The sequence below is a fragment of the Leuciscus leuciscus genome, assembly GCF_965113295.1.
Source record: "Leuciscus leuciscus genome assembly, chromosome: 13".
Classification (NCBI taxonomy): Eukaryota; Metazoa; Chordata; class Actinopteri; order Cypriniformes; family Leuciscidae; genus Leuciscus; species Leuciscus leuciscus.
The window spans coordinates 13,189,253-13,214,475 of NC_138737.1; the positions used below are offsets into that span (position 1 = coordinate 13,189,253).

Sequence of the window (25,223 nt, forward strand, 5' to 3'; positions counted from 1 at the left end):
GTAGTAACGTTAACCATGTTTCTTTGGTTGGACTGATAAAGTTAACATTTGTACAGCCACAGTATTACTACAAATAAGTCAGACAGAAACATCAAAAGAAATACATAAAAAAGACACTTGCATGACACTGTACTAGAGCCTTTTTATTTATTGTTTTGTAGTCTGCAATGAGGCGCTCAGTATCGTCATCGGACCCTACAAGATAAATACGGTACTTTTTTGGCACAACACAAACCCATTAATATTACGAGACAATAAAATATAACTTTAATTAGGGTTAAACATTTGAATTCTTACACTTAAAAACTGAGGGCGCATCTCCACTGCTGCATCCGACTGCCAGGTTTACATCACCACCATCACCGCAAAGCTCCTCCCTCCCGCACGCAATGGGTTGTAGGCAATATTAGCCGTTAGAGTGTGCATTGATCTGCACTTCGAATTCTAACTGGAAATAGTAGACCATCCGGGTATCTTTGGAATACTCATTTCAACATACTACGATTTGGGACGTACTAATTCTAGTTTCGCATACTATTTAGGACGGATAGTATGCGAATTGGGACTCAGCATCTCTCTTGAAACCAACACGGCCATAGGGTACGCATTTTTCGACACGCTGGGTACCACATTGCTATCAATGAGAAAACTTTGGCATTATACACAGAAACATTGGGCATGGGAATGTCATCATCATTCCCTGGGGGAATTGTTATCGTCATTCTCCTGGCAACCGCCAAACCGAGACTCGTCCATAGGATTGCCAGACAGAGAAGCGTGATTCATCACTCCAGAGAGCACGTCTCCACTGCTCTTGAGTCCAGTGGCAGCGTGATTCACACCACTGCATCCGACGCTTTGCATTGCACTTGATGTAAGGCCATGGAAACCCATTCCACGAAGCTCTCTATGTTCTGTTCTTGAGCTAATCTGAAGGCCACACGAAGTTTGGAGGTCTGTAGTGTAAGCCTGTCTAAATCTGTCCAATGGCAGTATCCGATAGAACGGGTGAAGGTCTCTGCACATTACTGTCTTTTCCACGTGGCAAAGTAATCTAGTTCCAATTAAACTTATCTGACTCCATTTTATCACAACCTCGAATTTACCGTAAAACTTCAAATAATAGCCGAGTCCCAAATAGAAGCCTGTCTCACTCTCTTTTACACGCCTGGTGTGGCTACAGGTTTGGATAAATAAAGGCCCGGTCTGTTTTTTAGTTTCGGGTTGTATTTAATCTTCTAAAACCCATCAGATCGTATGTTTAAGCCAGTTCTATGGAGCAGATTGCGCACGCAAGAGAGCCCTGTGCATCTGGGCGGAGCTGCAAGGAGGCCGGAGAGGGAAGTGGAGGAGAGCGATTAGGAGGAGGAATTCGCCAATGAACTTGTAGTTGAGGATCGCGGTGATGATGATAGTGATGAATAGGGTCCTTTTGTATCACATGATTGCAGTTGTTTTACATGGTAGCCTTCATTCTTTCTTGTTGATGTGTTTCTGGCAACTAGTTCATAGGCTCTATGGATATTACCGGTAACTTGTATTGTTCAGCCCATGGCTGTCACATCGTTTCGTTTTTTTATGCTGCGGGCCGGAAGGTCCAAAAATAGGACTAATGATTTGTCGTGGGAAGTCACTATACTATAGCCACTAGCTACTCACTTTCCCACTGATATGCCAGCGGTGGATCTGTATACGTACTCTCCTCACACAGCGAGCGACTCACTCTCCTCACACAGCGAGTGACTCACTCTCCGAGAGGCGGTATTAACATCAAGTGACATGGCATCTGACGCACAGAATCCAATGGCACGTCACTATGCGTATTGGCACATCCGGTGGCACATCCGGTCTTCATTGGCATGTGCCAGTGGATAGTGGCATGTGTCACTGACATTATTGGCATGTGCCAGTGGTGGATAGTGGCATGTGTCACTGACATTATTGGCATGTGTCACTGACATCGCGACACACTGACACCGAGTCGCGGAACAGTGTTGCAACACCTCCAGTAGTGACTGACAGATTAATCGAACACCTGTAGCCTACTGACGTAATTGTGGCACAAAATCCTAAATAAATAGCCTAATTTTGTGATAATTAAAATATCAATTAAACGAATAAAGTGCATTCATATTTTTTCAAACGTGTTATTTGTGTCACATCTGTATTTGATTGGCATGTGCCAGTGAATGTTTTGTAATACCAGTGCTACTTTATGTTGTTTATCTCGCAAAGTCACAAACTGCCCATTCTAGGAAAGACACGAAATAAATCTATCATGGGTCACTACGAATAATGTATTAACAGTCGCGCCCGTTACCGGAAACCTTTTGATGCTGCACAGACGCACGCCAGTAGGTGTCAGTATAAGTGAGTGTAACACTGGCCAGCGCAAGATTCTCATCTGTGGCTTTATTAATATTTCAAGTCCTTCCAAAAAGTGTAAAAAAATTAATTATTAAAAATCATTTGTTTGTTAGGCTATGTAGGCCTATCTGAAAAGGAGTATTCCGAGCTACTAGCAATATTCTTTATTTATACATGTGCAAAAAGTGCTCAGTGCATTTAAAAAATTCAACAAACGTTCGGTCGTGCAGGACCTTCCTCAGTACCTTTAATATTAAAAAAAAAAAATTATGGAATTATTCAATAAATAAAATACATTTTTGTTGTACAAATTAACTATGTGCATATGTTACATAATCTACATTATACTCCGGCAGACAGCTGCAGGTGTCACTACTGAAGGAGGTGCCACAACATAAAGAGACATGTCAGTTTTAGTGACACAGGCCAAAATGGCATGTACCAGTGGATATAAAGAGTATAAAGAGTCTCTCGTTCTCGTAAGTTAGATCACCCAGAAAAACAGCAGGACGCTCTCTATATGGCTCTGGCAAGGACGTAGCTTAGACCTTGGTGAATGGTATAAATGCTGTGATCTTTGTAACTGTAAGCGGGGCGGACAACAAACTCCTGTGTGAGTCTTGAAGTTGACTCCTCTGCTGATGGAACTGCAAACTATCTTCAGTAAAAAAAAATCTTTAATTTATTATAATTCTGACTCTTGTCTTAAAGGTACAATATGCAAGAATTTTTGCCGCTAGAGGGCGCTACATTCCAAACAACAACAACGGCGTAGCTTGATGACGATGTGAAGGAGCGTGGAATGATGGGAACTGTCGTTTTAAACTCCACCGTGGATGTAAATCAGTCAGACGGGAATCGAAAAATCATGTTCATGGATGAGGCTAAGTTCTATTTTTATAAATGTTGCGTTTAATGACATGCTTTTTGTGGCGAGGGGGGCGTGGTTCAGCGCGGTCTGTGATGGGAGAGAAAAGAGACGAGCAAGTAGGTCAAGTGCAAATGCACCTGTGTCTTATTGCAGTGATCGGCGTGGAGAGACCGCTTATAAGCCGCGCTGGAACGAGAGAGAGACTGGAGAGAAAATTGGACGCAGAGGAAGAAAACCGGTGGATCCGAGCTCTCATTTTTGAACTGTTTTGTGCCGTCGCGGTTGCCACGGTGAATGCGCGTTGTGCGCGGCTTTTGTTTGTTTTGCTTTATTTTAATAAAGTACGAGTCCCAGTCACGACGACGCGTCTCCTTCCTTCCTGACTCTTAAACCTCATCACACTTTTATTTCATTAAAATGAATTAACCGCAAGAAAAGTAAGGTTTAATACTTCATAGATGTTACTGTATTTGTTGAATTCATTGCTGTGATAACGCGGCGCAGTTCTACATGTTCTAAACAATTGTTGTAAAAGTACATTCGAACATGCCCACATCATTTGCCAAAATACTGATTAATCTTTATGTATAACACATGCTATGTTTATTTACATGGCCATAAACACCAGACGTGATAAACAATGTCAATAAACTAAACACAAATCTAAAGCAATAATACTTTCCTTACATAAACATAACTATTACCGAATGCTACATTTGGAAAATATAAAATTAAGCATGCTTTGTCGACAGAACCAGCAGCAATCGGTAAAGAATAATTGTGTCCCATAACGACTGCAAGAAACAAGCTAAAGTTTGTAGCTTGATAGACGCTACAACTACAACTTTCGCATTTGTCCAGGACTCCACGCAGTACGAGCGGAAACCGAGGGTGACGCGGATATGACGCAATTGACTGGCGACTCCCAGCTCACCCCTGCTCTAACGCCCCGTTTCCTTGGTTAAAATCGCAATTTTCTCACGATTTAAAAATAGTTGGAAACATTTGGGATATTGTAAGTAATCAACTTAACAAAATATATAACACTGGCCTTGAGATTTTGGGATATTTTAATGCAAAATTCTTACATATTGTACCTTTAAATTGACTGCACTTCTAACTTCTGGTCTCAATTCATCATATCTCACCCTTGGGTCTTTAACTGTAAATCCCCTAAACAATACATATGTTCATTACTGTTTTCAGAGTGATCTTGATAATGTATTTTTGTACAATTAGTAAAAACTGTATTATAACAGTATTGTAATGTTTACATTACAGCACTAATTCCTGGGGCCCGTTCTTCGTACGTCGCTAACTCGTACGTTAGCTGGATTTGATTGTTGACGATTTGGCATGATCTTGGATTGTTTGGTTCTTCGAAGCTCATCCTGGACTTGCTGTCATAGCAACAGGTCCGTAAGCTTAAACCTGCTCGGGAGCAGGCTTATTTCATGTAAACAGGATTAGACTGCGGCTTTAAGCGGAGCTGATACGGGAAGTCCAGCGCAGCGCGATAGTGCACTTTCTAAGATGTATATTTTTTCTCGTGACTCGTGAGATTGTCGTTTACATTATTAAATGGTTGGAAACGCACATTTATTTTTGACTTGTCGGAGTTTGGCTTTAACAACAGCACAAACTGTTTGCATTGCCCTAAGATTATTTGCGAGTGGCTCTTTCCTTTACACTATTGGAGATGCGGAGAATTTGATGGAAAGTGCTGTCTGTCGTGTCATTCGGAGTTTACCTGGCGCTTTTAGAAGCTTTTAAAAGCAGGTTTTTTTGTGTTTTTTTTGGCTATCATAATTTTTTATGAAGATTATGCAATCATGACCATGCCGATTACAGTATGTGTCACTCAGGCTTCACTAACGTGATTGGTACCATAGACTATAGGCTACCATAGACTGCCATCAAGGCCTCAATGAAGGGGATTAGAAAGGGGGTTCACAATGTAAATGTGCAGCCCAGTTACTATTGGGATTCTTAATATTCCAGATTAATAATATTATATCAAATAAAAAAAAGGCAGTTGACTAAAATCGTCCATATCACAAATGTGAAAGCAAAATGGCCAGGATCTGTGCATGACTTAAGAATTTTCATAGATTCACATTTATGCACATTATTTGAAAGTGGTAAGAAAAGTTCCACAATTAAATATCAAGCTCACTGTATTACATACACTTATGCTGATCCTAACAGAACTGCATTTTTTCATAGGTGATTATGACATGTTCCTGCCTGCAGACAGGTGTTTTATGACCCCATTCCCTGACCCAAACCAGTTGCAATGCAGCTCTAGCCAGGACAAGGGCACACAATGAAATGAACTTTGGCTAACTAAAGGGAAGATTTCAGTGTCTGAAAAGTCTGAGGGTTGCTCACCTGACAGGGCCTGTGACATTGTTGCATGTGCCATATTACACAATATTGCCCAAAAAAATTTTTTTCATTAAATGTTTAATAAAAGACAAATATGCTTAGTTCCTTGAGTTTTATTTCAATTGTTCTTTGTAAAGAAAAGCCAGTGGTCAAGTGCCTGCAACAAGAGATATTAGACACATGCCTCATGCAACAAATAAAAAGGAAAAGTTGGCTATGCACTGCCCACCTGTAGGCCTATGTCTCCTCTGTCTGTGGAGACTCTTCTGTAGGCCTTTCTGTAGATGTGGAATCCTGCAACTTATATTGCAGCCATAAAGCATACAAGTATAAATTAAGTAAAGTTCTTTATGCACTTGCAGGTAGGCTAGTTCCTCCATATGACAGTTATCTGAGAGGGTTTATTCACTGTCCAGTGCAATGGAAACAAATGGACATTACAAAGTCTTATACTTTCTTTCCTTTGGAAAGTTAGAAAATGTCCACTTACTGCACATATTTCAGCCACCACTTTCTTGGGAACAGATACAAGTGTTGGTGTATTTTGTAAAAGTGCACAAAAGAGGAAAACACAATGGCCCTCATTTATCAAAAGTGCGTACACCAAATTTCCAGCGTACACCTGGCATACACCCAAAACCACGGTGACTTTGAGATTTATCAATATGGACTTTGGCGTACGGCACGCTCAAATCCTACGCCAGCTCAGGAGGTGGTGTAGCCTACGCACGTTTTGAGTTAGTGCGGAAATGCGCAGAAAAACAATTCCTAACACCACAAAACGCACTGACAAACTAAAAGATATGATATATTATGACCCACTGTAAAAAAAAAACAGCATAGTAATTATAAACTTCAGTGTTTATTTTTGTGCAACATGGACTTCAGTGTTTAATTTGTGTGACTTTACCAAAGCATTTGAATTGTAGGCATATGTATTCCTTCAGTTGCGAGCCTGTGCGCTTTACCTGACGTTTCAAGCCTTGTTTATACTTTCGCCTGGCTCCGCAGCGCGAGTCTCCGCAGACTGCGCGCGCACCTCCCCAAACGGACGAGGCGTTTATACTCGATGCGCTCGCCGTTGTACTATTCTTTGAAACGATGGTTAGGCCAGGGTTAGGCCCGGCAGGTGCGCACGGACTGGGTTCAGTAATGAAAGGCTTTCAATGACCAAAAAATAATTCAGACTGACAAAATAATAAAAATGACATTCTTCTTCTTTTAAATAATAATAATAATACAAATAATATTAATAACGACATTCTTCTTCTAAATAAAGAAGCGTCATTAATAATAAAAATCATAATAATAATAATAAGAATATTACAAATTGTCATGCAATTATTAATGTGAATGAATGGTACTCCACATCACATCATCATCACTATTGTACACCCCAATAGAGCATCACAGTCCCGCCCACAGCCCGAGAGCGCTTCGGTGCCGGAAGTAAATTTCCCATTCATTTCTCCCATTGACGTTTTCGAAAATCCGTATCTAAAGAGTTTTAGAGCATGTCTGAGGATAACCAGCTACGGCTGAACTCATAGGCATACAACATATCATTTCGAGTGAAAAAACGGCGAGAAAATCCAAAAAAAGTCAAAGGTACAAGACTGTGTACATATTTTCATTTCCGAGCGAAGGAACTACTCATCCCATAAACCACCGCGCCTCACTGAAGTCGACTGAAGCCACAACCGCGAAAGAGCCTTTAGAGCGACTTTAAAATCTGACGACAGCCACGCGAACTTTTTCTTGTGCCGTTTATAGCAGTTCTTTCAGTAGTAATCGTGTAAATAGACTGGAAAGCATGGCTGGTGGTCCGCGGCTCACGGGTGCAGATCTGGCAGTCCGCGCGGCGTTCTGCTCATCAGTTTCAGCGGCCCACGGGCAGGTTGCTGACAAATGCCTCAACAATTTCCCACTTGTGATCCATGCTCATTTTATTCATGAAGTTATAGTTCATCCTTAATTTTAATAACATTTAATGTATTTTCTTAATAACAACAAGTGAAAATTAAAAAGTGAAGGTCAGCAAACCAGAAAGTGCATCATATTCAGTTTATTAACTTGCCATAAATTATTACACAAATGTTCAGTAAATGCATGAAGAGCTCTCTATGGCTCTGGGTATGCCTAAGCTAAATATTGTTTTGACAGTGGCATCATAAAATGCTTGATATGACTCATACCATATATGAAGACTCCTCGGTTCAAATGTCACATCAGTGATACAGTGCAAAAAAACGCAACAGTTTTTTTTTTTTTTTCTATTTATCTTGAGTCTTCACGAACTTTCGCGGGGTTTACACGAGCTCCACCAATCAGATGCATCACTGTGGGATTGTTTAGGATTGTGGGTAATGAAGTACTTCTCCAAGACATCGCGAATAAAAGGCATTTATCTCAAAACAAGGTTAGTGCTCCATGAACTTTTGGCGGTTATATGAGCATATACAATCGCTTAGTACAGCCGTAGCTGGTTTTAAGTCTACCATGTATGGTTACGTTTTTATGGCTTATACCCCAACTGTCAATGGAGAAATTGTATTGAATTTTTACTTCCGGCACCGGCTGTGGGCGGGACTGTGATGCTCTATACATGTGACGTGATACGTCACTTGGCGGCCATCTTAGGTCAGGAGACTGCGCTGCTGCTCCCTGCTGCTGTGGACGGAAGGTGAGTGACATACGCCAACTAAAATGCTCGTAACTTGCTGAATTCTTGACGGATTTACAAACGGTTTGGTTTATTACAAACCTTATTAACGTGGCTATGATTTGTGCTGATGCCGTTTGTGGCTATAATTTTTCACAAGTATGCAGTTAAATAGCCGCATCCCTGACGTTTATGACACACCAAGCCGTTTGAAAATCGGTTGAAAATTGAGCAAAATATAGTTATTTCAGCACTACATGCACAATAGACTTTAATGTTATAACTGGACGAGCGGTCCTGTCCTAAGATGGCCGCCGTGTGACGTCGTCGGGTCCCATTGGCTCTCAGCGCCGGTAAGCTATCTAGCCTTTCTATACATGTCTATGATTTGCTCATCCAAGTTTCTCTTCTTTGCCGTCTTCCGTGTGTCCATGGCGTAAAATGAGGGCGTGGGGGAAGCGGAGACTTGAATATATAGGGGCGTGTTATTCTAATGACGATCGTTTTCAGCCGCGGCATTTATCAAAGGCAGGTATTGCATACACCTGGATTTCAAAGGTACGCACAGCTTCATAAATCAGGCGGTGAGAGGAGTGTAAGCATAATCAGGGGCGCCGCTAAGGGGGGGAAAGTTAGGACAATTCTAAGGGCCCAGGCACTTTTGGGGGCCCCAGAGATCGATTTTATTAACGGAATGGGTGCGGTTGGGGGCCCAACCTCATATTCTTTCATAGGGCCCAAAATTGATGGTGGCGCCCCTGAGCATAATCTTACGCCAACATATACGCCCGTTTCTACGCAAGATTGATAAATGAGGGCCAATGTCATTACAATGAACTACACTCTGGAAAAATGTGATCAATAACTCATGGCAAAATATTTTTACATTAACATAAGTTTATCAGTTTTCACTTTCACAAGTCAAAGCAATTCATCATTACTCAAGATTTAGCAGTTGAAATGACTATACGGCCTTAATTTAATGCAGCAAAAATTATTTTACAGTGTACACTGTAAAAATAAAAGGTGCCTGGATTCTTCACTTTGCCACACCGGCGGAACCGTCTGTAGATCCTCTAGGCACCCTTTAAAAAGGGGCGGTTCTCTGAGGAGAAATTGTGAATTTCGAGAACGGTTTTCTCTCAGAAAGTGCACTATCGCGCTGCGCTGGACTTCCCGTATCAGCTCCGCTTATAAAGCTGCCATCTAATCCTGTTTACATGAAATAAGCCTGCTCCCGAGCAGGTTTAAGCTTACGGACCTGTTGCTATGACAGCAAGTCCAGGATGAGCGTCGAAGAACCAAACAATCCAAGATCATGCCAAATCGTCAACAATCAAATCCAGCTAACTGAGTTAGTGACGTACGAAGAACGAGCCCCTGGGGCCTCATGTACAAAGGCTTGCGTTGAATTCGTACTAAAACATTGCGTACGGACAAAGCTGTAAATGTGCGTACGCACCAAAAAAATCAGATGTATGAATCTCTGCGTACGCAGCATTCCACATACATTCTCTTTGTACATCCCAATTAACGCGAAATTGAGCGCACATGCACGAGCACAACACCACACCCTGTCTCCTCCCTCAATTAAATTAATTTAAATATGGTAATTAGTCCAATTTGGCAAAAGAAACCTGCAAGAACATGGCTAAAGCAAGCAAGAAACGAAATTTCACTGAAAATGAATTAGAGGTGCTACTATCAGAGGTAGAAACAAGAAAAAATATTTAATTTGGAACTTTGTCCTCTGGAATTAATAACAAAAGAAAGAAAAAAGAGTGGGAGAGTTTGTCTGATGCCGTCAACGCGGTGGGATCTGAGAGTCACACCGTAAATGAACTGAAGAAGAAATGGTCTGACATAAAGGTGGAAGTTAAGCGGAGAACTGCTGCGCACCGACAAAGTGTGGGCAGAACAGGCGGTGGTACAGGGGCCGATGAACTCACACCCTTTGATCAGAGAGTTGCCTCTATTGTAGGAGACACGTTAATCTCTGGAATCGTATCCGTTGATGGGAGACTCGGATATACTACAGGACTGCCAGCAAGGTGACTAACTTAAAATGTATTTCCTTAACTTTGATACATATAGCCTACCAGCCACCATTTAATTTTAAAATGCATGCAATGTAGCAAAAAGTACACCAGAGATTTTACGTATCCACTGCTTTTATTGCAAATGCCTGTACCCATTAATAAGGAACAGACTCAAATTACTGTTAACATGTGCCTGTGTTTATCTGGACTTAGGAACTGCAGGAACAACAGCAGGGTCCGCACCACCCGAGCAGCCAGAGCCCATTCAGTCCAGCGTCTCCGGTGTCTCTAATGCTCCCCCCAGTGCTGAAGCCCGTCCATCTGGTCGAGTCCTGACGCATGCTGTTCTGGAGTCACAACAGCAAATTGTTAGGGCCATTGGAGAAATTAAGTCACCTGAAATATGTCACTGACGCACTCACAGAAATAAGCCATTCATTAAAGGAATTGGTCAAAAAATGAACTTTGTGTCTGAGTACCATTTATATTGTCGCAATTACACGTTGACGGGCCTGAATGGCTTGTTGATTGTGCTGCACATATACTGGTCCTGGGTCAGGGTCATCTGGCAGTGCCCCCACCTCACCAAGGGGTATGCCATGCCTGTGCGCGACATTGTGCAGCACTCCACAGGCCAGTATGATGCGGCAAACCTTGTCAGGGCGGTATAACAGCATCCCCCCGGTCCTCTCAAGGCAGCGCCACCGACGTTTCAGCTGCCCAATCGCCCGCTCCACAACTGACCGAGTGCGAGAATGGGCATCATTGTATCTGCGCTCTCGGTCAGTTTGTGGGTTGGTGAGGGGGGTTAACAGCCACGTCTTTAGTGGATAACCACTGTCTCCTGATGGGCAGTTGAATAATTACACACACAAAAATTTTACTTTTAGATAGAACCATACATTTAAATGCATAACTTACCAAGTAGCCACCCATCGCGCACCCTGCCAGCTTGGAGTCTCATCCCAACCATGCTGTTTGTAAGGATATATGAATCATGGGTTGACCCAGGCCACCCTGCCACAATATTTGTTAGGCGCATTTGTGCATCACATATAATCTGCACATTTATTGAATGAAAATGTTTCCGATTCACATATGCAAATTCTTCTTCAGATGGCGCCTTTATAGCAATATGTGTGCAGTCGATCGCTCCGATTACATTAGGAAAACCGGCTATCGCTGCAAATTGCGCTTTAATGTTTGGCTGGTCACCTGCATCGTATGGGAACGTTATATACCTGGTAGACAAGCGGATGATCCCTTCCCATACAGCTGGCATTGCACGGCTCAAACACAACTGGCTTATTCCTGAGCGGTCTGCCAGTTCTCTTTGGAAAGAACCAGTTGCCAGGAAACCAAGTGTAGTAAGCACCTGTAAAGGAACGGGTAATGCGTGGCTCCTCAATGTCTCTCTTTCCAAATTCAGACCCAACTCAGCGCAGAGCTCCAAGAGTATAGCCCTTGGAAATCTGAAACGGCTGATAAGCCAGTCATCGTGGGCCAGAAAATCAATGTGGTCCCTAAAAACTCGTTCTCTCCGGATTCGTCCATTGAAAACGTCCTCTAATAAAGCCAACGCTGCCATTGCTAGACGGGTTGTATCAATTTGCACATGCTTTATATTATGTTCTTACTTAATTGCATAATTAATAGAATATTTTAATAATACTCTTGTGACAATAATATGTCAAATAATTTATCATTTACAAATTATAAGCAATATCTGACAGCTGGTGGTGCGATAGAACAATTCGTAATGTTTGCCACTTCACTTTATTGCCTCTATGAGTCGCCAACGGACAAAAATCACGACAAATGTACGTACGCCAGGCATGAAGTTTACGTGGAGGAACGCACATTCTTACGTTAATTTCACTGTTAGTAGCCTACATCTGACCGTGAACGTGAAAGCTGGCGTACGCCGTGTTTTTGTGCGTACGCAGTGTTGATACATGAGGCCCCTGGTCTGTATTTTGTGCGCTGAAAAGTGCACTCAAATGATTCTCAGAAAAATACCTGTTACATTGGCACCCAGCAACACAGATCTGCGACCTGGAAGGTCACTACCATTTCTAAATTCAGGGTCCGAGTGTCAGCTGCATAATCAATGGAGATATGTTTCAGTCTATCTGTTTATGTGTGGAAAATGTGTTTATCTATTTCTTAGCCAATCAGAATCATTCGACCTGAAGCAAGGACCAGAGCCATATAGAGCTGAGTGTTAAGATGTTTTTAAAGAGATACATTAAAGGTATTTTTAGAATGTAGCTACTTACTGTAAACTGAACAGTCATTTGTCTTTGGACAACATATTGATCCACTTGTAACATTCAATGTGTAATTTCAACTTCAATCTAACTAATTTCAATCACTGTGTTGCAAGATTCTAATAATTAATTATTTGGTATTTACATTAATCTCTGTGATTGATTTTAATCTAATGTACCTTTTATGAGTAACAGTGTAGCATACATAGTTGCAAGGTAATACAGTAACCTCTGCCGTACAATGTGTCCATAACAATGTTTGTAGTGTCCTAATCAAGAGCTAAAAATAAAAAGTTAATTGTGAATCGGCTCTCGATCTTCAAATCATTTGCTCTATTATAAATTTGAAAACACCTAACATGTTGGCATTGTAAATAATCTGGCACATGCAACAGAGAGAGAATGTAATATAATGCCACAAACATTTCTGAATGAAATTGTTTTCTCTTTTATATAAAGACTGAAACATCATTGTCTGAAGCAAAAGGGAGAACAAATTAAATTGTATATTCTACTAAGATAACTTGGCTAAATCAAGACGCTGCAAAAAGCCTTAAATTGTAGCTTAGCAAGGTAAAAACAATCAACATTTCAGCAAAGCATAGCTGTGTCCAGACTGAACGGGTCTAAATACACTAGTACTGCAACTGATACACAGTTCAAAGTTATTATAGCAAAACATACAAAGATTTCACTTTTTAATGTCAGGTTTCACTTTTTCATTTACCCAGCAAAGGGTTGTCCAAAAGTGCATTTTATTTATTAAATCACCTTTTTAGTTCAAAATTAGGCTGTTACAATTTAGAAGAATTTAACTACAGAAAAACAAGTATTAATGAAGGCACATGAATCATACAAAGATGTAAAAAAAGATGATGGTATATAAAGTTGCTTAAAAGTATTGCAACAAACTATAAATAAGACAAACACAAAACACTTAGGTACTCAAACACTGAATAAAACATTACTGGAAACTTAGATCCAGTAAACAAGTTAAAAAGGGAAAAAACATAGTAAAGATGCTGTACATTTTTTCTTAAACATTTAATGGTGGAATTCCCAGTCATATTCAGTCTCTCATGCAGGGTACAGTTATTTAAACATAAACAGACACAACTAAACATTCATGCTTCGTTGCATCCGCTCCAGCGCAGCCTCTTTCTCCTTCAGGAGATCCTTCAAACGTTTGATCCTCTCCTGCCGCTTTATCTCCTCAGCATCCAGCGTTTCCGACGAGTAGAGCGCTTGGGTTGGAAATTTGTCTATTTTGGGACCTGGGTGTTTCTTAGAGAATGGTATGATGGGGTCGTTTGATGCTGTCTGCACCTGGCTGGTGTCTTGCTGAGATGTTTCAGCATCCGTGTGGCTGCTCGACATGTTACCGCATTTTATTCCGATTAAGCTCGGTACAATCTGGTTGTTACAGTCCTGTAAACTGGATGAAGAGGATGCACTTAAACTAATAGGTGAGGAGATGTTATGTGAGGATTCACTAGTAGAGCTTTCTAATGGAGCCATGTCTTTACATGGACTTCTTGATAACCTTTTCTTCATTGCTTTCTTCACAGGATCTTGATCTTTTGGTTGACGTCTCTGAGGCTGGCAGCTCTCCACTGGGCTTCTTCTCGTTCCTTTGTGTGATTCGACAACAGTACATGGATTGGGTTTCTCCTGTGTATGGAGTGAAGAAGTGGCTTCTGCAAGCCCTAAAACAGTCCCACAGGGACAGGCCGTACACACCTTCCCTTTTTTAGAGCGCGGTGGCGTCTTCCTTGCAGAGGTAGGTGAGAAGGGATGACTCGCAGTCTGTGTTGCGTTTTGCTCGGGTGAGGGAGTAAGACAGCATGTGTTACCAGTACAATCTGCTGGCGTTTCAGATCGCATATGAACCTTATCGGCCGCAGATTCTGTTGGTGAACAAACCTCCTCTTGACAGTTCTGTGAGACCAAACCGTTTTCCATGGGAACAACTGAGCATTTAAAGGCAGGTGAAATGTTTGAGGGGCTTAGAGAGGGAATGTCGTGACTCCCATCCTGCTCACACTTTTTTCTTTTGACCTTCAGACCTTCATCCTCCTCCGTTTTTGTGGAGGGAACCTATAGATACAGAAAATGAACAAAAACACATGAAACTAATCAGTGTGGTTGCTATGAGTCCTATCTCCTCCAAAACAAGTTCAGTCAGGCAAGTTACTTTTTCCCAAGGACAAACTGGAGAAAGAGAGAAACGTGTAAGAGCTGGGCAGGAAAAATAAATAAAAATAAAGCATAAAAAGTAAATTTGTCCTTAATTTATGAAATATTTATATACTATAATAATATTTATTCATATTTTAATTAGCTACTATTCTTCTATTTTAAGGTTTCATTTTAATTTTAGTTTACATTTGAGAAATTTAATTAGATTTTTGTCATTTTATTATTTTTGTTTTTAAATATTTCTATTTAGCTTTCTTTTTTTTCAGGTTTAGTTTTAGTAATTTTAATATTTCAACTTAATTAAACGTTTTATTTCAGTTGATTGCCAAGACAACATTTCTAATTTTCATTTTGTAAGTTTGTTTTTCATCTAGTATTTATATTTTATTTTATTTTAGACTTATTTCAATTAGCAAACTTTTAAATTTTTTTTTATAGTTTTAGTAAACAATAATACTGATTTGGAAATATTTTAAAATAATTAAAATTATTTTTTTTATTTAATACACATTAAAACTGCATGCACTGTACATTACAACACAGTCTGGGTGCACAAATATGCAACTCACCTGGATCATGTGCTGTATTCTTGACTGCAGCTTTGAATCCTGGAGGACTTTACGAAGGCCGTCTAATGTGCGTTTGTTTATGATAAGTCTCTCTGTTTGTTGATCTGGCTTCACAGCCGGCTTTGCTCTTTGCAAGCGGATTTGTACATCAGCGGTGATGCCGAATTCTTTTTTCAGCTGAAAGTCACTCTTGGGTTGACGAGACTGATCAGGGACTGGATTTCCAATGACCTGAAACAAAAGAGAGAAGAACACATCAAATACATATCAGGCTTTTGAAAGATATTACATTACTATTTAACAAAACTTAATTTTGGTATATTACCTTTTCAGTATTATCAGTGGCATGAACACTGACATTTTGGCGCTGTTCCAACAGGCTGACAGTTTCAGCGACAGCTACATCAGCTTGATATCTTGTCTCTGGTGGACTTCTACTCTCCAAGTCTTTATCTGCCTCCATATTCACATTTTCAGAAACACAACTCAAGTTACTTTCAGCTATTTCACTTTCCTTGACCTGGTCATCATCCACATTCCTTTTGTCATCACCCGTTTTGGCAAAAGAATTATCCAAAACATCATCTTTTTCCATTTCTGCATGTGCCGTTTTCCCCCCTTCATTCAGAGAGACAGATTTTGTGTTGATCTCTGTGTGTTGAACTTCTTCCACTTCATTCAGAGAGACAGATTTTGTGTTGATCTCTATGTGTTGAACTTCTTCCCCTTCATTCAGAGAGATAGATTTTGCCACTTTTTCACCTGACTTTGGTGGAATATATGACACAAATATTACATTAGAGTCTTCATCGCTCTCATCCACCTCTGTTTGACTTGGTGTGGGCAAATTACCTGGGGCGCCTCCCAGGCACGTGGACGTCTCCTCATCATCATCACAGAGATCAATGATTTCACTAACACTTTTTGGGGGGGCTCGCTTAGAAGAGTTTGTACCCAGAGCAGAGCTGGCGGGCAGGGCAGGAGAAGTGCTGACAAACACCTTTTTTCCACCTTCGCTGATCATCACATCCTTGGCGATCTCCGAATTTTTCTTGGCCACAAAATAGACTTTCCCGTTGCACATGACCAATGCGTTGTCCTTGCCCGGAGTGATCTTTTCTTGGCTGGCCTGAGGAGGTGTGGCTTTACTTGCCGTCATCTCATTTGCCGTACCGACTGAGTTAACATGCTTGATTGCTTTTAAGATGTCAGAGCTCGCGTTGGGTGTCGATAAAGGTACAAGGCAAGGAGCGGTTGCGCCTGTTCCCTCCTGGACAACCCATTTAATGGGAGTGTTCGCTTCTTCATTAGTTTTAGCAACACAAACAGGTGTTTGCAAGTTTTCAGGAGGGTTTATTAGACTCGGCTTAGCAAGCAAAAGCATTTGCTGGTCAGAATTTAGCTTCACAGAGTTCACAGGGGACACAAGCACAACTGTGGGTGGACCCTTCCCAAGGTTAGGAGTGTAATTCACAGAGTTCATTATCCGGCATTTGATGGACTGCGGGAGTGCAGTTGCCGGCAGAGTCCTAACTTTCGCATTCGGTGGGATCTGCAGGAAATGACCGTTTGGGAGAACAGGTGACTTAACGGTAACAGGCAGCGTTTGAACCGCAGTCATGCTCTGTCCATTGGGTTGAGTTGGTAACTGGACTGTATACTGGGAAAGCGAGTGTGTCGTAAGAGGAACATGCACTTGCTTTGGATTGTGAATGGTGAAGTTATTAGTAACACTGGGTTGAGTCTTTATGGAGTTAGTTACAGTTCTAAACTCTGGCAGGGTTTTTAGAACAACCCGTCCATCTGCTATGGGCTGAAGCGAGGGAAGTCGAGTCTGTGTTTGAGATGAAGACGCAGCAGGAGGATGAACAGATTTTGAGAAAGCTTTCAGTTGTGGATCCACATTGTCTCTTTCCGTATTAAATGCCGTCTGATAAAACTGTCCGTTCACTTTCTGGACAGGGATCAACTTCATGACGTTTTTCCCATCTGGTCCCACTGCAGGCATTGCTTGGTAGTAGACTCCAGTTCCACTAAAAGATGAAGAAAAAATATAAAAATTAATATTGTATTAACGGTGAAAATACTATACAAATCAGAACGATCAAGGACTGAGTAATAAGATCAAACTGTATTATACTATTATTTATATATATATATATATATACACATACACACACAGATTTCACATATTTCTGGTATTATAAATGTATTAATCATTTCAAATAAATTTTTCATAAATGTTGCATTTTTCATAATCATCATATCAGAATGATTTATGAAGGATCATGTGACAGTGACGACTGGAGTAATGAAGCTAAAAAAAAATCTGCTTTTCCATCACAAGAATAAATTACTTTATAAAATACATTACAAATTATAATTTTATTTATATTTTAATATTTCACAATATTACTGTTTCTACTATAAATCCAACCTTTCAAAAACATTTTTTTTTTTATCTTACTGACCCCAAACTTATCAATTATGACAAAGTATGTTTATGGTTTGCATTATTTAATAACTGTTGTCTACCTGTAGCATTCAATGTCACAATAATAAATCATTTCAATTACAAATTACTAATAACAAAAACAAAAACATGAAAAATATGTTAACAAGTACTTAACGTAATTTGTCAAGTAACGTTAGTAACCAAGAGTGAAATTGTAAACATTAAGCATCATTTGAATATTTATTCGGCAAATCTGTCAGTTGTTCTGTCAGCACATTCAAGGGAACCTTAGTAAAAATAGGTCTCGAATTTCTATTGTTGTCTTTTTAATTTTAGATCGGTTTTGCTTGTTTCCAGAGGTAAGATACGCGCGCGCGACACCTCTAAAACACTCGCCATTTTAGACGAGCTTGCAACTAGCGAGAAGAACACGCACGATTGTTAATGTGTTGACGCAGAGCTGATAAACTTACCCCTCCATCACGACTACCTGTAGACATCACACTTCAAGAAATAATTATTGTCGATGTTTTCCTCCGCGTACCGTTAGATTTTATCCACAAACTTGAACAGCTCTCTTCACAGGATGTGAGAAACCGGAAATACGTACATCAAAATAAAAGACACCTTACTGAAACCTGTGTAAGGCGAGAAGAAGAAAATAACAACGAAGAAGAAGAAAATTAAAAAAAGACACAAGAAAATAGAGAAAATGAACAAAAGAACAAGCAAGAGCGAATTAATTATTGAATGAACAACGAAAAAAAAGGATCAGGAAAGGAAAAAGAAATGAATGACAAACGAAGAAAGAAAGAAAACTAAAGTATGAGAAAGATAATGGGTTAAAGAAAGGAGATTAATAAATGAATAACAGACGAAAAGGGACAGGAAAGAAAGCAAAATAAATTAAAGAAAACAATGAAATTAAATGGAAAAACAAAAGCACAAAAGAGAAAGAGCAAATGCAAAAGATTATCAATGCAAGATATTGTGTAACACAGTGATCACATCAAAGGTTACATATTAAATTGAATGAGTTATATTGTTTAATTAATTATTCCATGTGCAATATTTAACAGAACAACAATGCCTTTCTATTTAGAGGCTTTCATTCTCCAGCAGTAGTTCCAGCTTAGTTGCCTCATTTTAAATTCAGTATATGGTAAAGGTTTGTTTAATTTCATATAACTCACAATGGGAACTCAATTTCCTAATCAGGTAGTGATGAAGAGAAGACATAACCTGAGATATTCCACGATTATCACTGGATTTCTGCAGTGTCTGAAAATACACTGACAACAGCACCCAAGCTGAAAAAGAGCATTATTTATTTCTGTCTCTATTGTTAGTTGAACAATAAAAATGGTATATATAAAAACAAACACAATGCACATACATGTACACTCAAAACATGAAATACAGTACGCATAAAGATTCCTTGACTTTAATCTATTTTCCTTTCTCTACCCAGGCGAAAAAATTACACCTGGCCTGAGGATTGGAGGCGTGGCCTTGAGGACGGGCACATACAAAAAACTGCCGGCCTAGATTAGGTCCTGCTTTTTTCACAGTCCTTAAAACACAGGGCTCATTGTGTGATTTACAAAGTGGCGGCTGAGGAGGCCCATGCAAAACAGTTTTCCAAAAACCAGTGCATGGCCCTTTCTTACAGTCCTTTGACTTGTCTATGGATGTAGATTCTCCTTCCACTTCTTCCTGACTTTCATTCTCCATCTCCGCTGCCTTGGAGAGATTTGTCTCCTTTTGCGCATCACTGGGGCAGCTTCTAGTGTCACTCTCACTACCCGGGCCATCCTGAGAGGATTCTGCCTGTTTCGGGCCCCTTGAAGGTATCAACGGTGTTTGTTTAGGCTTAAAGAAAGCTAAAAGACTTCCTTTTGCATTACTTTCGGTTTTCGTCTGCTTGCTTCTTTTGGCTTTGTGTCCATTTGTGTCTGCTTCTCTATCTGTAGGTCTCTTCTTTGCAACACTGTTCCCCTGTACTACAGGATTCAGGTTTTCCCGAATTTCCCCAGCATCCTGTGATCCAGGTAGACTCTCTACACTCCCTTTAGAAACGCTCTGTTTCTCAGGAAATTTCACTAAGAAGCGTGAAAGTTTCTGCTGTTTGCCAATGAACTCTGGCATGTGGCGTGTGCACAGGGGTGGGCACTTGGGACTAAACTGGAGGGTACAGCTGAGCTGCGCCCATACAGGACAATGATCGGATCCCTCCACCTCTGGCATAATGTCCACGCCAATAAAGGCCGTTTCCACCAGAGAGCGGTCAGAGAAGATGTAGTCGATGCGTGTGCCGTAGTTGGTCTGCCTGGCACCCGTGAGCGTGGACCAGCACGTGAAGGCGTTGGAGCGCTTTGGGTGAAAATGGCGGAAAGAGTCCACAAACTTGCCACCAGAGGCAGAATTCTGGGAGATGTCTGCAAGATCATCTTCAGTATTTCCATTTTCTGCATTTTCTTCCGTTTCAAACAGGAAATGATCCAGCCACTTCCTCCCAGGATTATCTTCAAAGTTATCCTAAATAACAGAACAGTAATAAGAGAAGGTTTGTGTTAGTTTGCATGTAGTGTAAGACTGGAGAAATTAGAAAATGCTGGGCCGTCTGTTTGAGGAACGACTACTCCCCGAGAAGACAAAGGACGTTTCTGGAAAATTAACATTTGGACTCTCTCTTCCAAAATTAACATCCCCATCCAGGTCATCCTAGATGCAAGTCTCACCCCAGCATCATCTTAATCTACATCTCTTTCCCTTGACCCCCCATTCCCCCATCCCTTCTCGCTCTCACGCTGAGATCACCTGAAATAGCTCTTCCATGTAAATTTAAGATTTTGTCCTATCCAGTCACAACAAGACATTTGCCTGGTCACCTAATTTCTATATTTATGGTGTTGCATTGGGTGACCACAGTAAAATCTCATTGGTCCAAAATACTGTTCCACATATCACTATACGGAGTGCATCATTTTGGTTCTGGAAGTAACATTTATTTCAGTTTCTCTATAGGGGATTTATTTTTTTACTTTTTAACTAAACTTTTAAAGACAGACCTACTGTAAGCTATAAAGGTTGTTAAATCAATGGTATATTCTTCTCTCTTAAAGCCATTAGAAAGCCATTAGTTATTTTGCCAAGAGATCTCTTATTTATTTTATCATAATATCAAGACATAGGAGAGAGAGACAATGGACCAAACAAATGTCTCCGTTCCAGCTTCTCTGTTCCTCTGGGCAAAGAGGTTGGGATTTAAATGAAAAAAATAAAAATACAACTTTACCAGAGGAACATATGGTTTCTATTTAACATGGAATGTATATCCCATCTCTATGCTTCAGTGGAAACTTCATACACTACATACACATTCCATGTCTCTAACTACCAGCACACACTCTCTCACCCCCGTTCATGCAGTCTAGCTTGTCCCAATGTCTCTCTCTCACACATGTACTCAAGAAAACTATGATTCACAAAATACAATGATTATGGATACAAATAAAAAGTAATAATACAGATACTTAATACAACTGATTATGAATATTAATAAAAAGTTATAAAAATACTGAAGATGATATTAAATGAGGACATTTTAGTCTTTACCCGCATTATTTCAACTTTTTAAAATAATTGTGTTGAACAGCAGACTTCCGTGTAAAAAAATTTCATTACCTAAGATTCTAAAAAGTAATCTTTACCAATCAGAGAATTGTGGCGAGCAAATCATGCCACCCACCCACTCCCACGAATCACTGTGCCTATGTATATGTATGTATATATATATAGATAGAGAGAGAGAGAATTACTTCTGGCCACTGAAAAAGTGAAATGGCATTGTTGCTCTCTATTAAAAATCAAATATGACTGGCTGAAAATGTGCCGCATCATCCAGCTTTTTTGCTTTTATTATGTGGACTTTTATCACTTCTTGTGCCTGGTTAAATTGTGTCAACTAAAATCATGATGAAGGAACATGGTTTAAGGACTTACCACATCATCTGGGTCGCAGTGGTCTATGGGTCTGTGAGAGGTGTTCACATCACCCAAAACGATCACATGACTGAAGAGAGACAGAGGGATGCATTATTCAAACAAAAAGACACGTTATATCTTAGAAGAATCTTGATAACAATTTGAGGAGATTTTTTGGTCCCCATGTATGGAGGGATAATTATGGAGGGATTATTGTGTGTGAGGCCACATAAATGTTACAACGCTGTCATTAAGTTGAAGTTATCACATTATAAAATACAGTACTCGCTCCAGCCCTGCTCACTCGCTCTGTTTGGTTTCATTACAGTGTGCTCCTTAGCACTGGGAGCTCCCTCTGCTGTCCATAAGGTGCCTCTGCGCACCAGCCATTTCAAACCCAGCCTCCAGTATTTGGGCCACGCCTCCTTATTTGCATACACTCCTCAATCCTCAAATGCCCAATCCTAAATCCCCAAATTCCCAATCCTAAATCCCCAAATCCCCAATCCTAAATGGCTAAATGATTAAACACCCAATCCTAAATACCAAATTCCCAATCCTAAATTCCTAAATGCCCAACCCTAAATCCTAAATGGCTAAATGACCAAATGCCCAATCCTAAATACCAAATTCATTTTCGACTTAGACTTTTAGTTTCAAATTTAGACTTTTAGTTTTCGTTTAAGACTTTTAGTTTTAGACTTTTAGTTTTCAATCTGACCCAATAATCCCTCCATACCCACGAGGAAAACAGTTTATAAATCATACTAAGTGATGTTTTTTGAAAATATAAGAATGCAGCAAGTTTTCTGTGATGGGTAGGTTTAGGGGTAGAGTTAGTGTTAGAGTTAGAGTCAAAAAACATGACACAAACAGTGTGTGTGTGTGTGTGTGTGTGTGTGTGTGTGTGTGTGTGTGTGTGTGTGTGTGTGTGTGTGTGTGTGTGTGTGTGTGTGTGTGTGTGTGTGTGTGTGTGTGTGTGAGAGAGAGAACAGGTAATGGTTTGATCTCACTCCCTCACCTCCCCGAGCTCAAGATGGCTTCAGCTCTGCACTGGAGGAGTTGGTAAAACTGCAGCTTGTACTGTTTTCTCTCAGGTTTGTCCGGGTCAGCTCGGGGACAATAAACATTGATAACAGTCAGCTTCTGTGGTCCATCTGTGCCACTGAAAGTAAAATAAATATCTGAAGCTTTCACAACTTAAGTTTTTTCTAAAACTATTAAAGGGATAGTTCACTTTGAAATTAATTTTTGGTATGTTTTAGCTTACCTCAAGGGCATCCAAGATGTAGGTGTCTTTTTTTCCGCAGTAGTTTCAATTTTGATATTTTTAGGTCAAACCGTTCTTGTCTGTCAGTCATATAATGCAGGTCGATGGTCACTGTCTCAAAGAGCATGGACAGGGTCCAAATTAAAACAATTCCCCGTCGTCCAAATTAAACGATTCCCCATCGTAAGTACACATTGATGGCCTAAGACACGAAACGAGCGGTTTGTGTGAGAAAACGAACAGTATTTATATCGTTTTTACCTCTTATACACAGCCATGTCCGAGTGATCTGATCTGACGTGTACGCAGACTGGTGCATAGATATATACACTAGATGTCGCCTTAAAGACATTCGTTCCAATGAACTGCCGTAGACAATGCGACATCTAGTGTGTATATATCTATGCACCAGTCTGCGTACACGTCAGATCAGATCACTTCGACATGGCTGTGTATAAGAGGTAAAAACGATATAAATACTGTTCGTTTTCTCACACAAACCGCTCGTTTCGTGTCTTAGGCCATCAATGTGTACTTACGATGGGGAATTGTTTCATTTGGACGACGAGGAATTGTTTTAATTTGGACTCTGTGCATGCTCTTTGAGACAGTGACCATCGACCTGCATTATATGACTGACAGACAAGAACGGTTTGACCTAAAAATATCAAAATTGAAACTACTGCGGAAAAAAAGACACCTACATCTTGGATGCCCTTGAGGTAAGCTAAAACATACCAAAACTTAATTTCAAAGTGAACTATCCCTTTAAATGTCTAAAGTTGAGACCCTTACATGAAGTGATGCTGGGTGATGACAGCCCTTCCTTCATTGTCTAGTGCCAGAAGTTCCTCACTGGACAACTCTACCTGGTCACCATAGCAACCAACAGCCTCTCCCTGATTGGCGAGCAGACCTGTCAATCCTTCCTCGGCCAGGAATGGAGTGGCGGTATCTTTACAGTAGGTCGCGACACCTGGTCACCGAGGAAATGTTGTTCATCTCATACTCAGTCAAACAGTACTTGTCATTTGCAATTGGTAGTAAAAACGAGACTAAATATATTTAAAAAATACAAAATATTGGAATGAATCTAATGCTAAAAAATCAATTAAGTTTTCAAAGTCCTTTTGCACATTTTACTGACATAAATGCACTGTAAGCTGCTTTACCTGAGTATCCACCTCGTCCTCGGCTAAAACTAAAGTATGAATTGTAGCCATCAACAATCGCTGTTTTCTCATCCAACAGGTCACCTGAAAACAATGTAATGCAATTGCTGAGCTGATAAAGTTGTTAAAAATAAGGCTGCTATTATGAACCCAATTCAAAATCCCGTATTACTTAAAACACTTACGGGTAACTTTAGTCTCTTGGACGCAGATTATATCGGCATCGAATGAATCCAGAATTTTCTTGATACCATTTTTAAATGTTCGTATCCCGTTTATGTTCCATGTTACAATCTTCATGTTTATCTGTCAAAAAGGTCGGAGGACTGAGGACTCAAGCAGAACGCAAGTGTGTGAAGCACCGACCTTATTTTTTGTCTTTCTCATAGCTTTTCAAAATAAAAGTCTTTACACATATGCACCAGTTTGCAGTTTCCAACATACATTTTTTGTCTTTCTCATAGCTTTTCAAAATAAAAGTCTTTACACATGCACCAGTTTGCAGTTTCCAACATGCATTTTTGTGAACTTTTTTTTAAAATAGATATATAAAACTATTAATTTATAATATATACATTATATTTTATATATTTTCTAGAGATTAAGTTGTACAGACCCACTTCTAAAAGAAACAATTACAGAAGTCAAAAGTACGTCTTTTTAAAAAAAAAAACACATACATAGGCCTTAATTTGATTACCACAATTGAATACACATTTTCTATTAATGTTACAACTCATCCTATTCTTGAAATATCTGATATTCTTTCAGATAAATTAAGACCTTTAAAATCAGTTAATTTTTTTTTTTTTTTTTACATTTAAGCCCATAATTACTAACCAATTCAATCTAGGCAAAATATGTATTTAAAGATGTCACAAAAAATGTATTGCATTTACTCAATTCATGAATTTGTAGTCTGTGCTAGTTTTCTACAATACCTGATTAAATCATGTAAGAAAGCATACAACATG

At 39.9% G+C, this 25,223-nt stretch overlaps 2 protein-coding genes across 3 annotated transcripts; both read right to left on the minus strand.

Moving 5' to 3' along the window:
- Positions 1–13,282: 13,282 nt before the first annotated feature.
- lrif1 (ligand dependent nuclear receptor interacting factor 1) lies at positions 13,283–19,146 on the minus strand. 2 transcript variants are annotated; one of them, XM_082188194.1, is made up of 5 exons: positions 19,014–19,146; positions 18,294–18,638; positions 15,691–17,398; positions 15,366–15,596; positions 13,283–14,694 (listed from the first exon to the last, which is right to left on the minus strand). In XM_082188194.1, exons 2-5 carry the CDS (start codon positions 18,299–18,301, stop codon positions 13,714–13,716), a joined length of 2,928 nt encoding a protein of 975 aa, XP_082044320.1. In that variant the 5' UTR covers positions 18,302–18,638; positions 19,014–19,146; the 3' UTR covers positions 13,283–13,713. The 2 variants fall into 2 exon arrangements, with proteins under 2 accessions (XP_082044320.1, XP_082044321.1); XM_082188195.1 differs by having other exon boundaries at positions 18,294–18,458; positions 19,014–19,137.
- apex2 (APEX nuclease (apurinic/apyrimidinic endonuclease) 2) lies at positions 18,849–24,636 on the minus strand. The gene is made up of 6 exons (XM_082188198.1): positions 24,435–24,636; positions 24,250–24,333; positions 23,873–24,053; positions 22,829–22,972; positions 21,826–21,895; positions 18,849–20,358 (listed from the first exon to the last, which is right to left on the minus strand). Exons 1-6 carry the CDS (start codon positions 24,547–24,549, stop codon positions 19,270–19,272), a joined length of 1,683 nt encoding a protein of 560 aa, XP_082044324.1. The 5' UTR covers positions 24,550–24,636; the 3' UTR covers positions 18,849–19,269.
- Between the last annotated feature and the right edge of the window lie 587 nt (positions 24,637–25,223).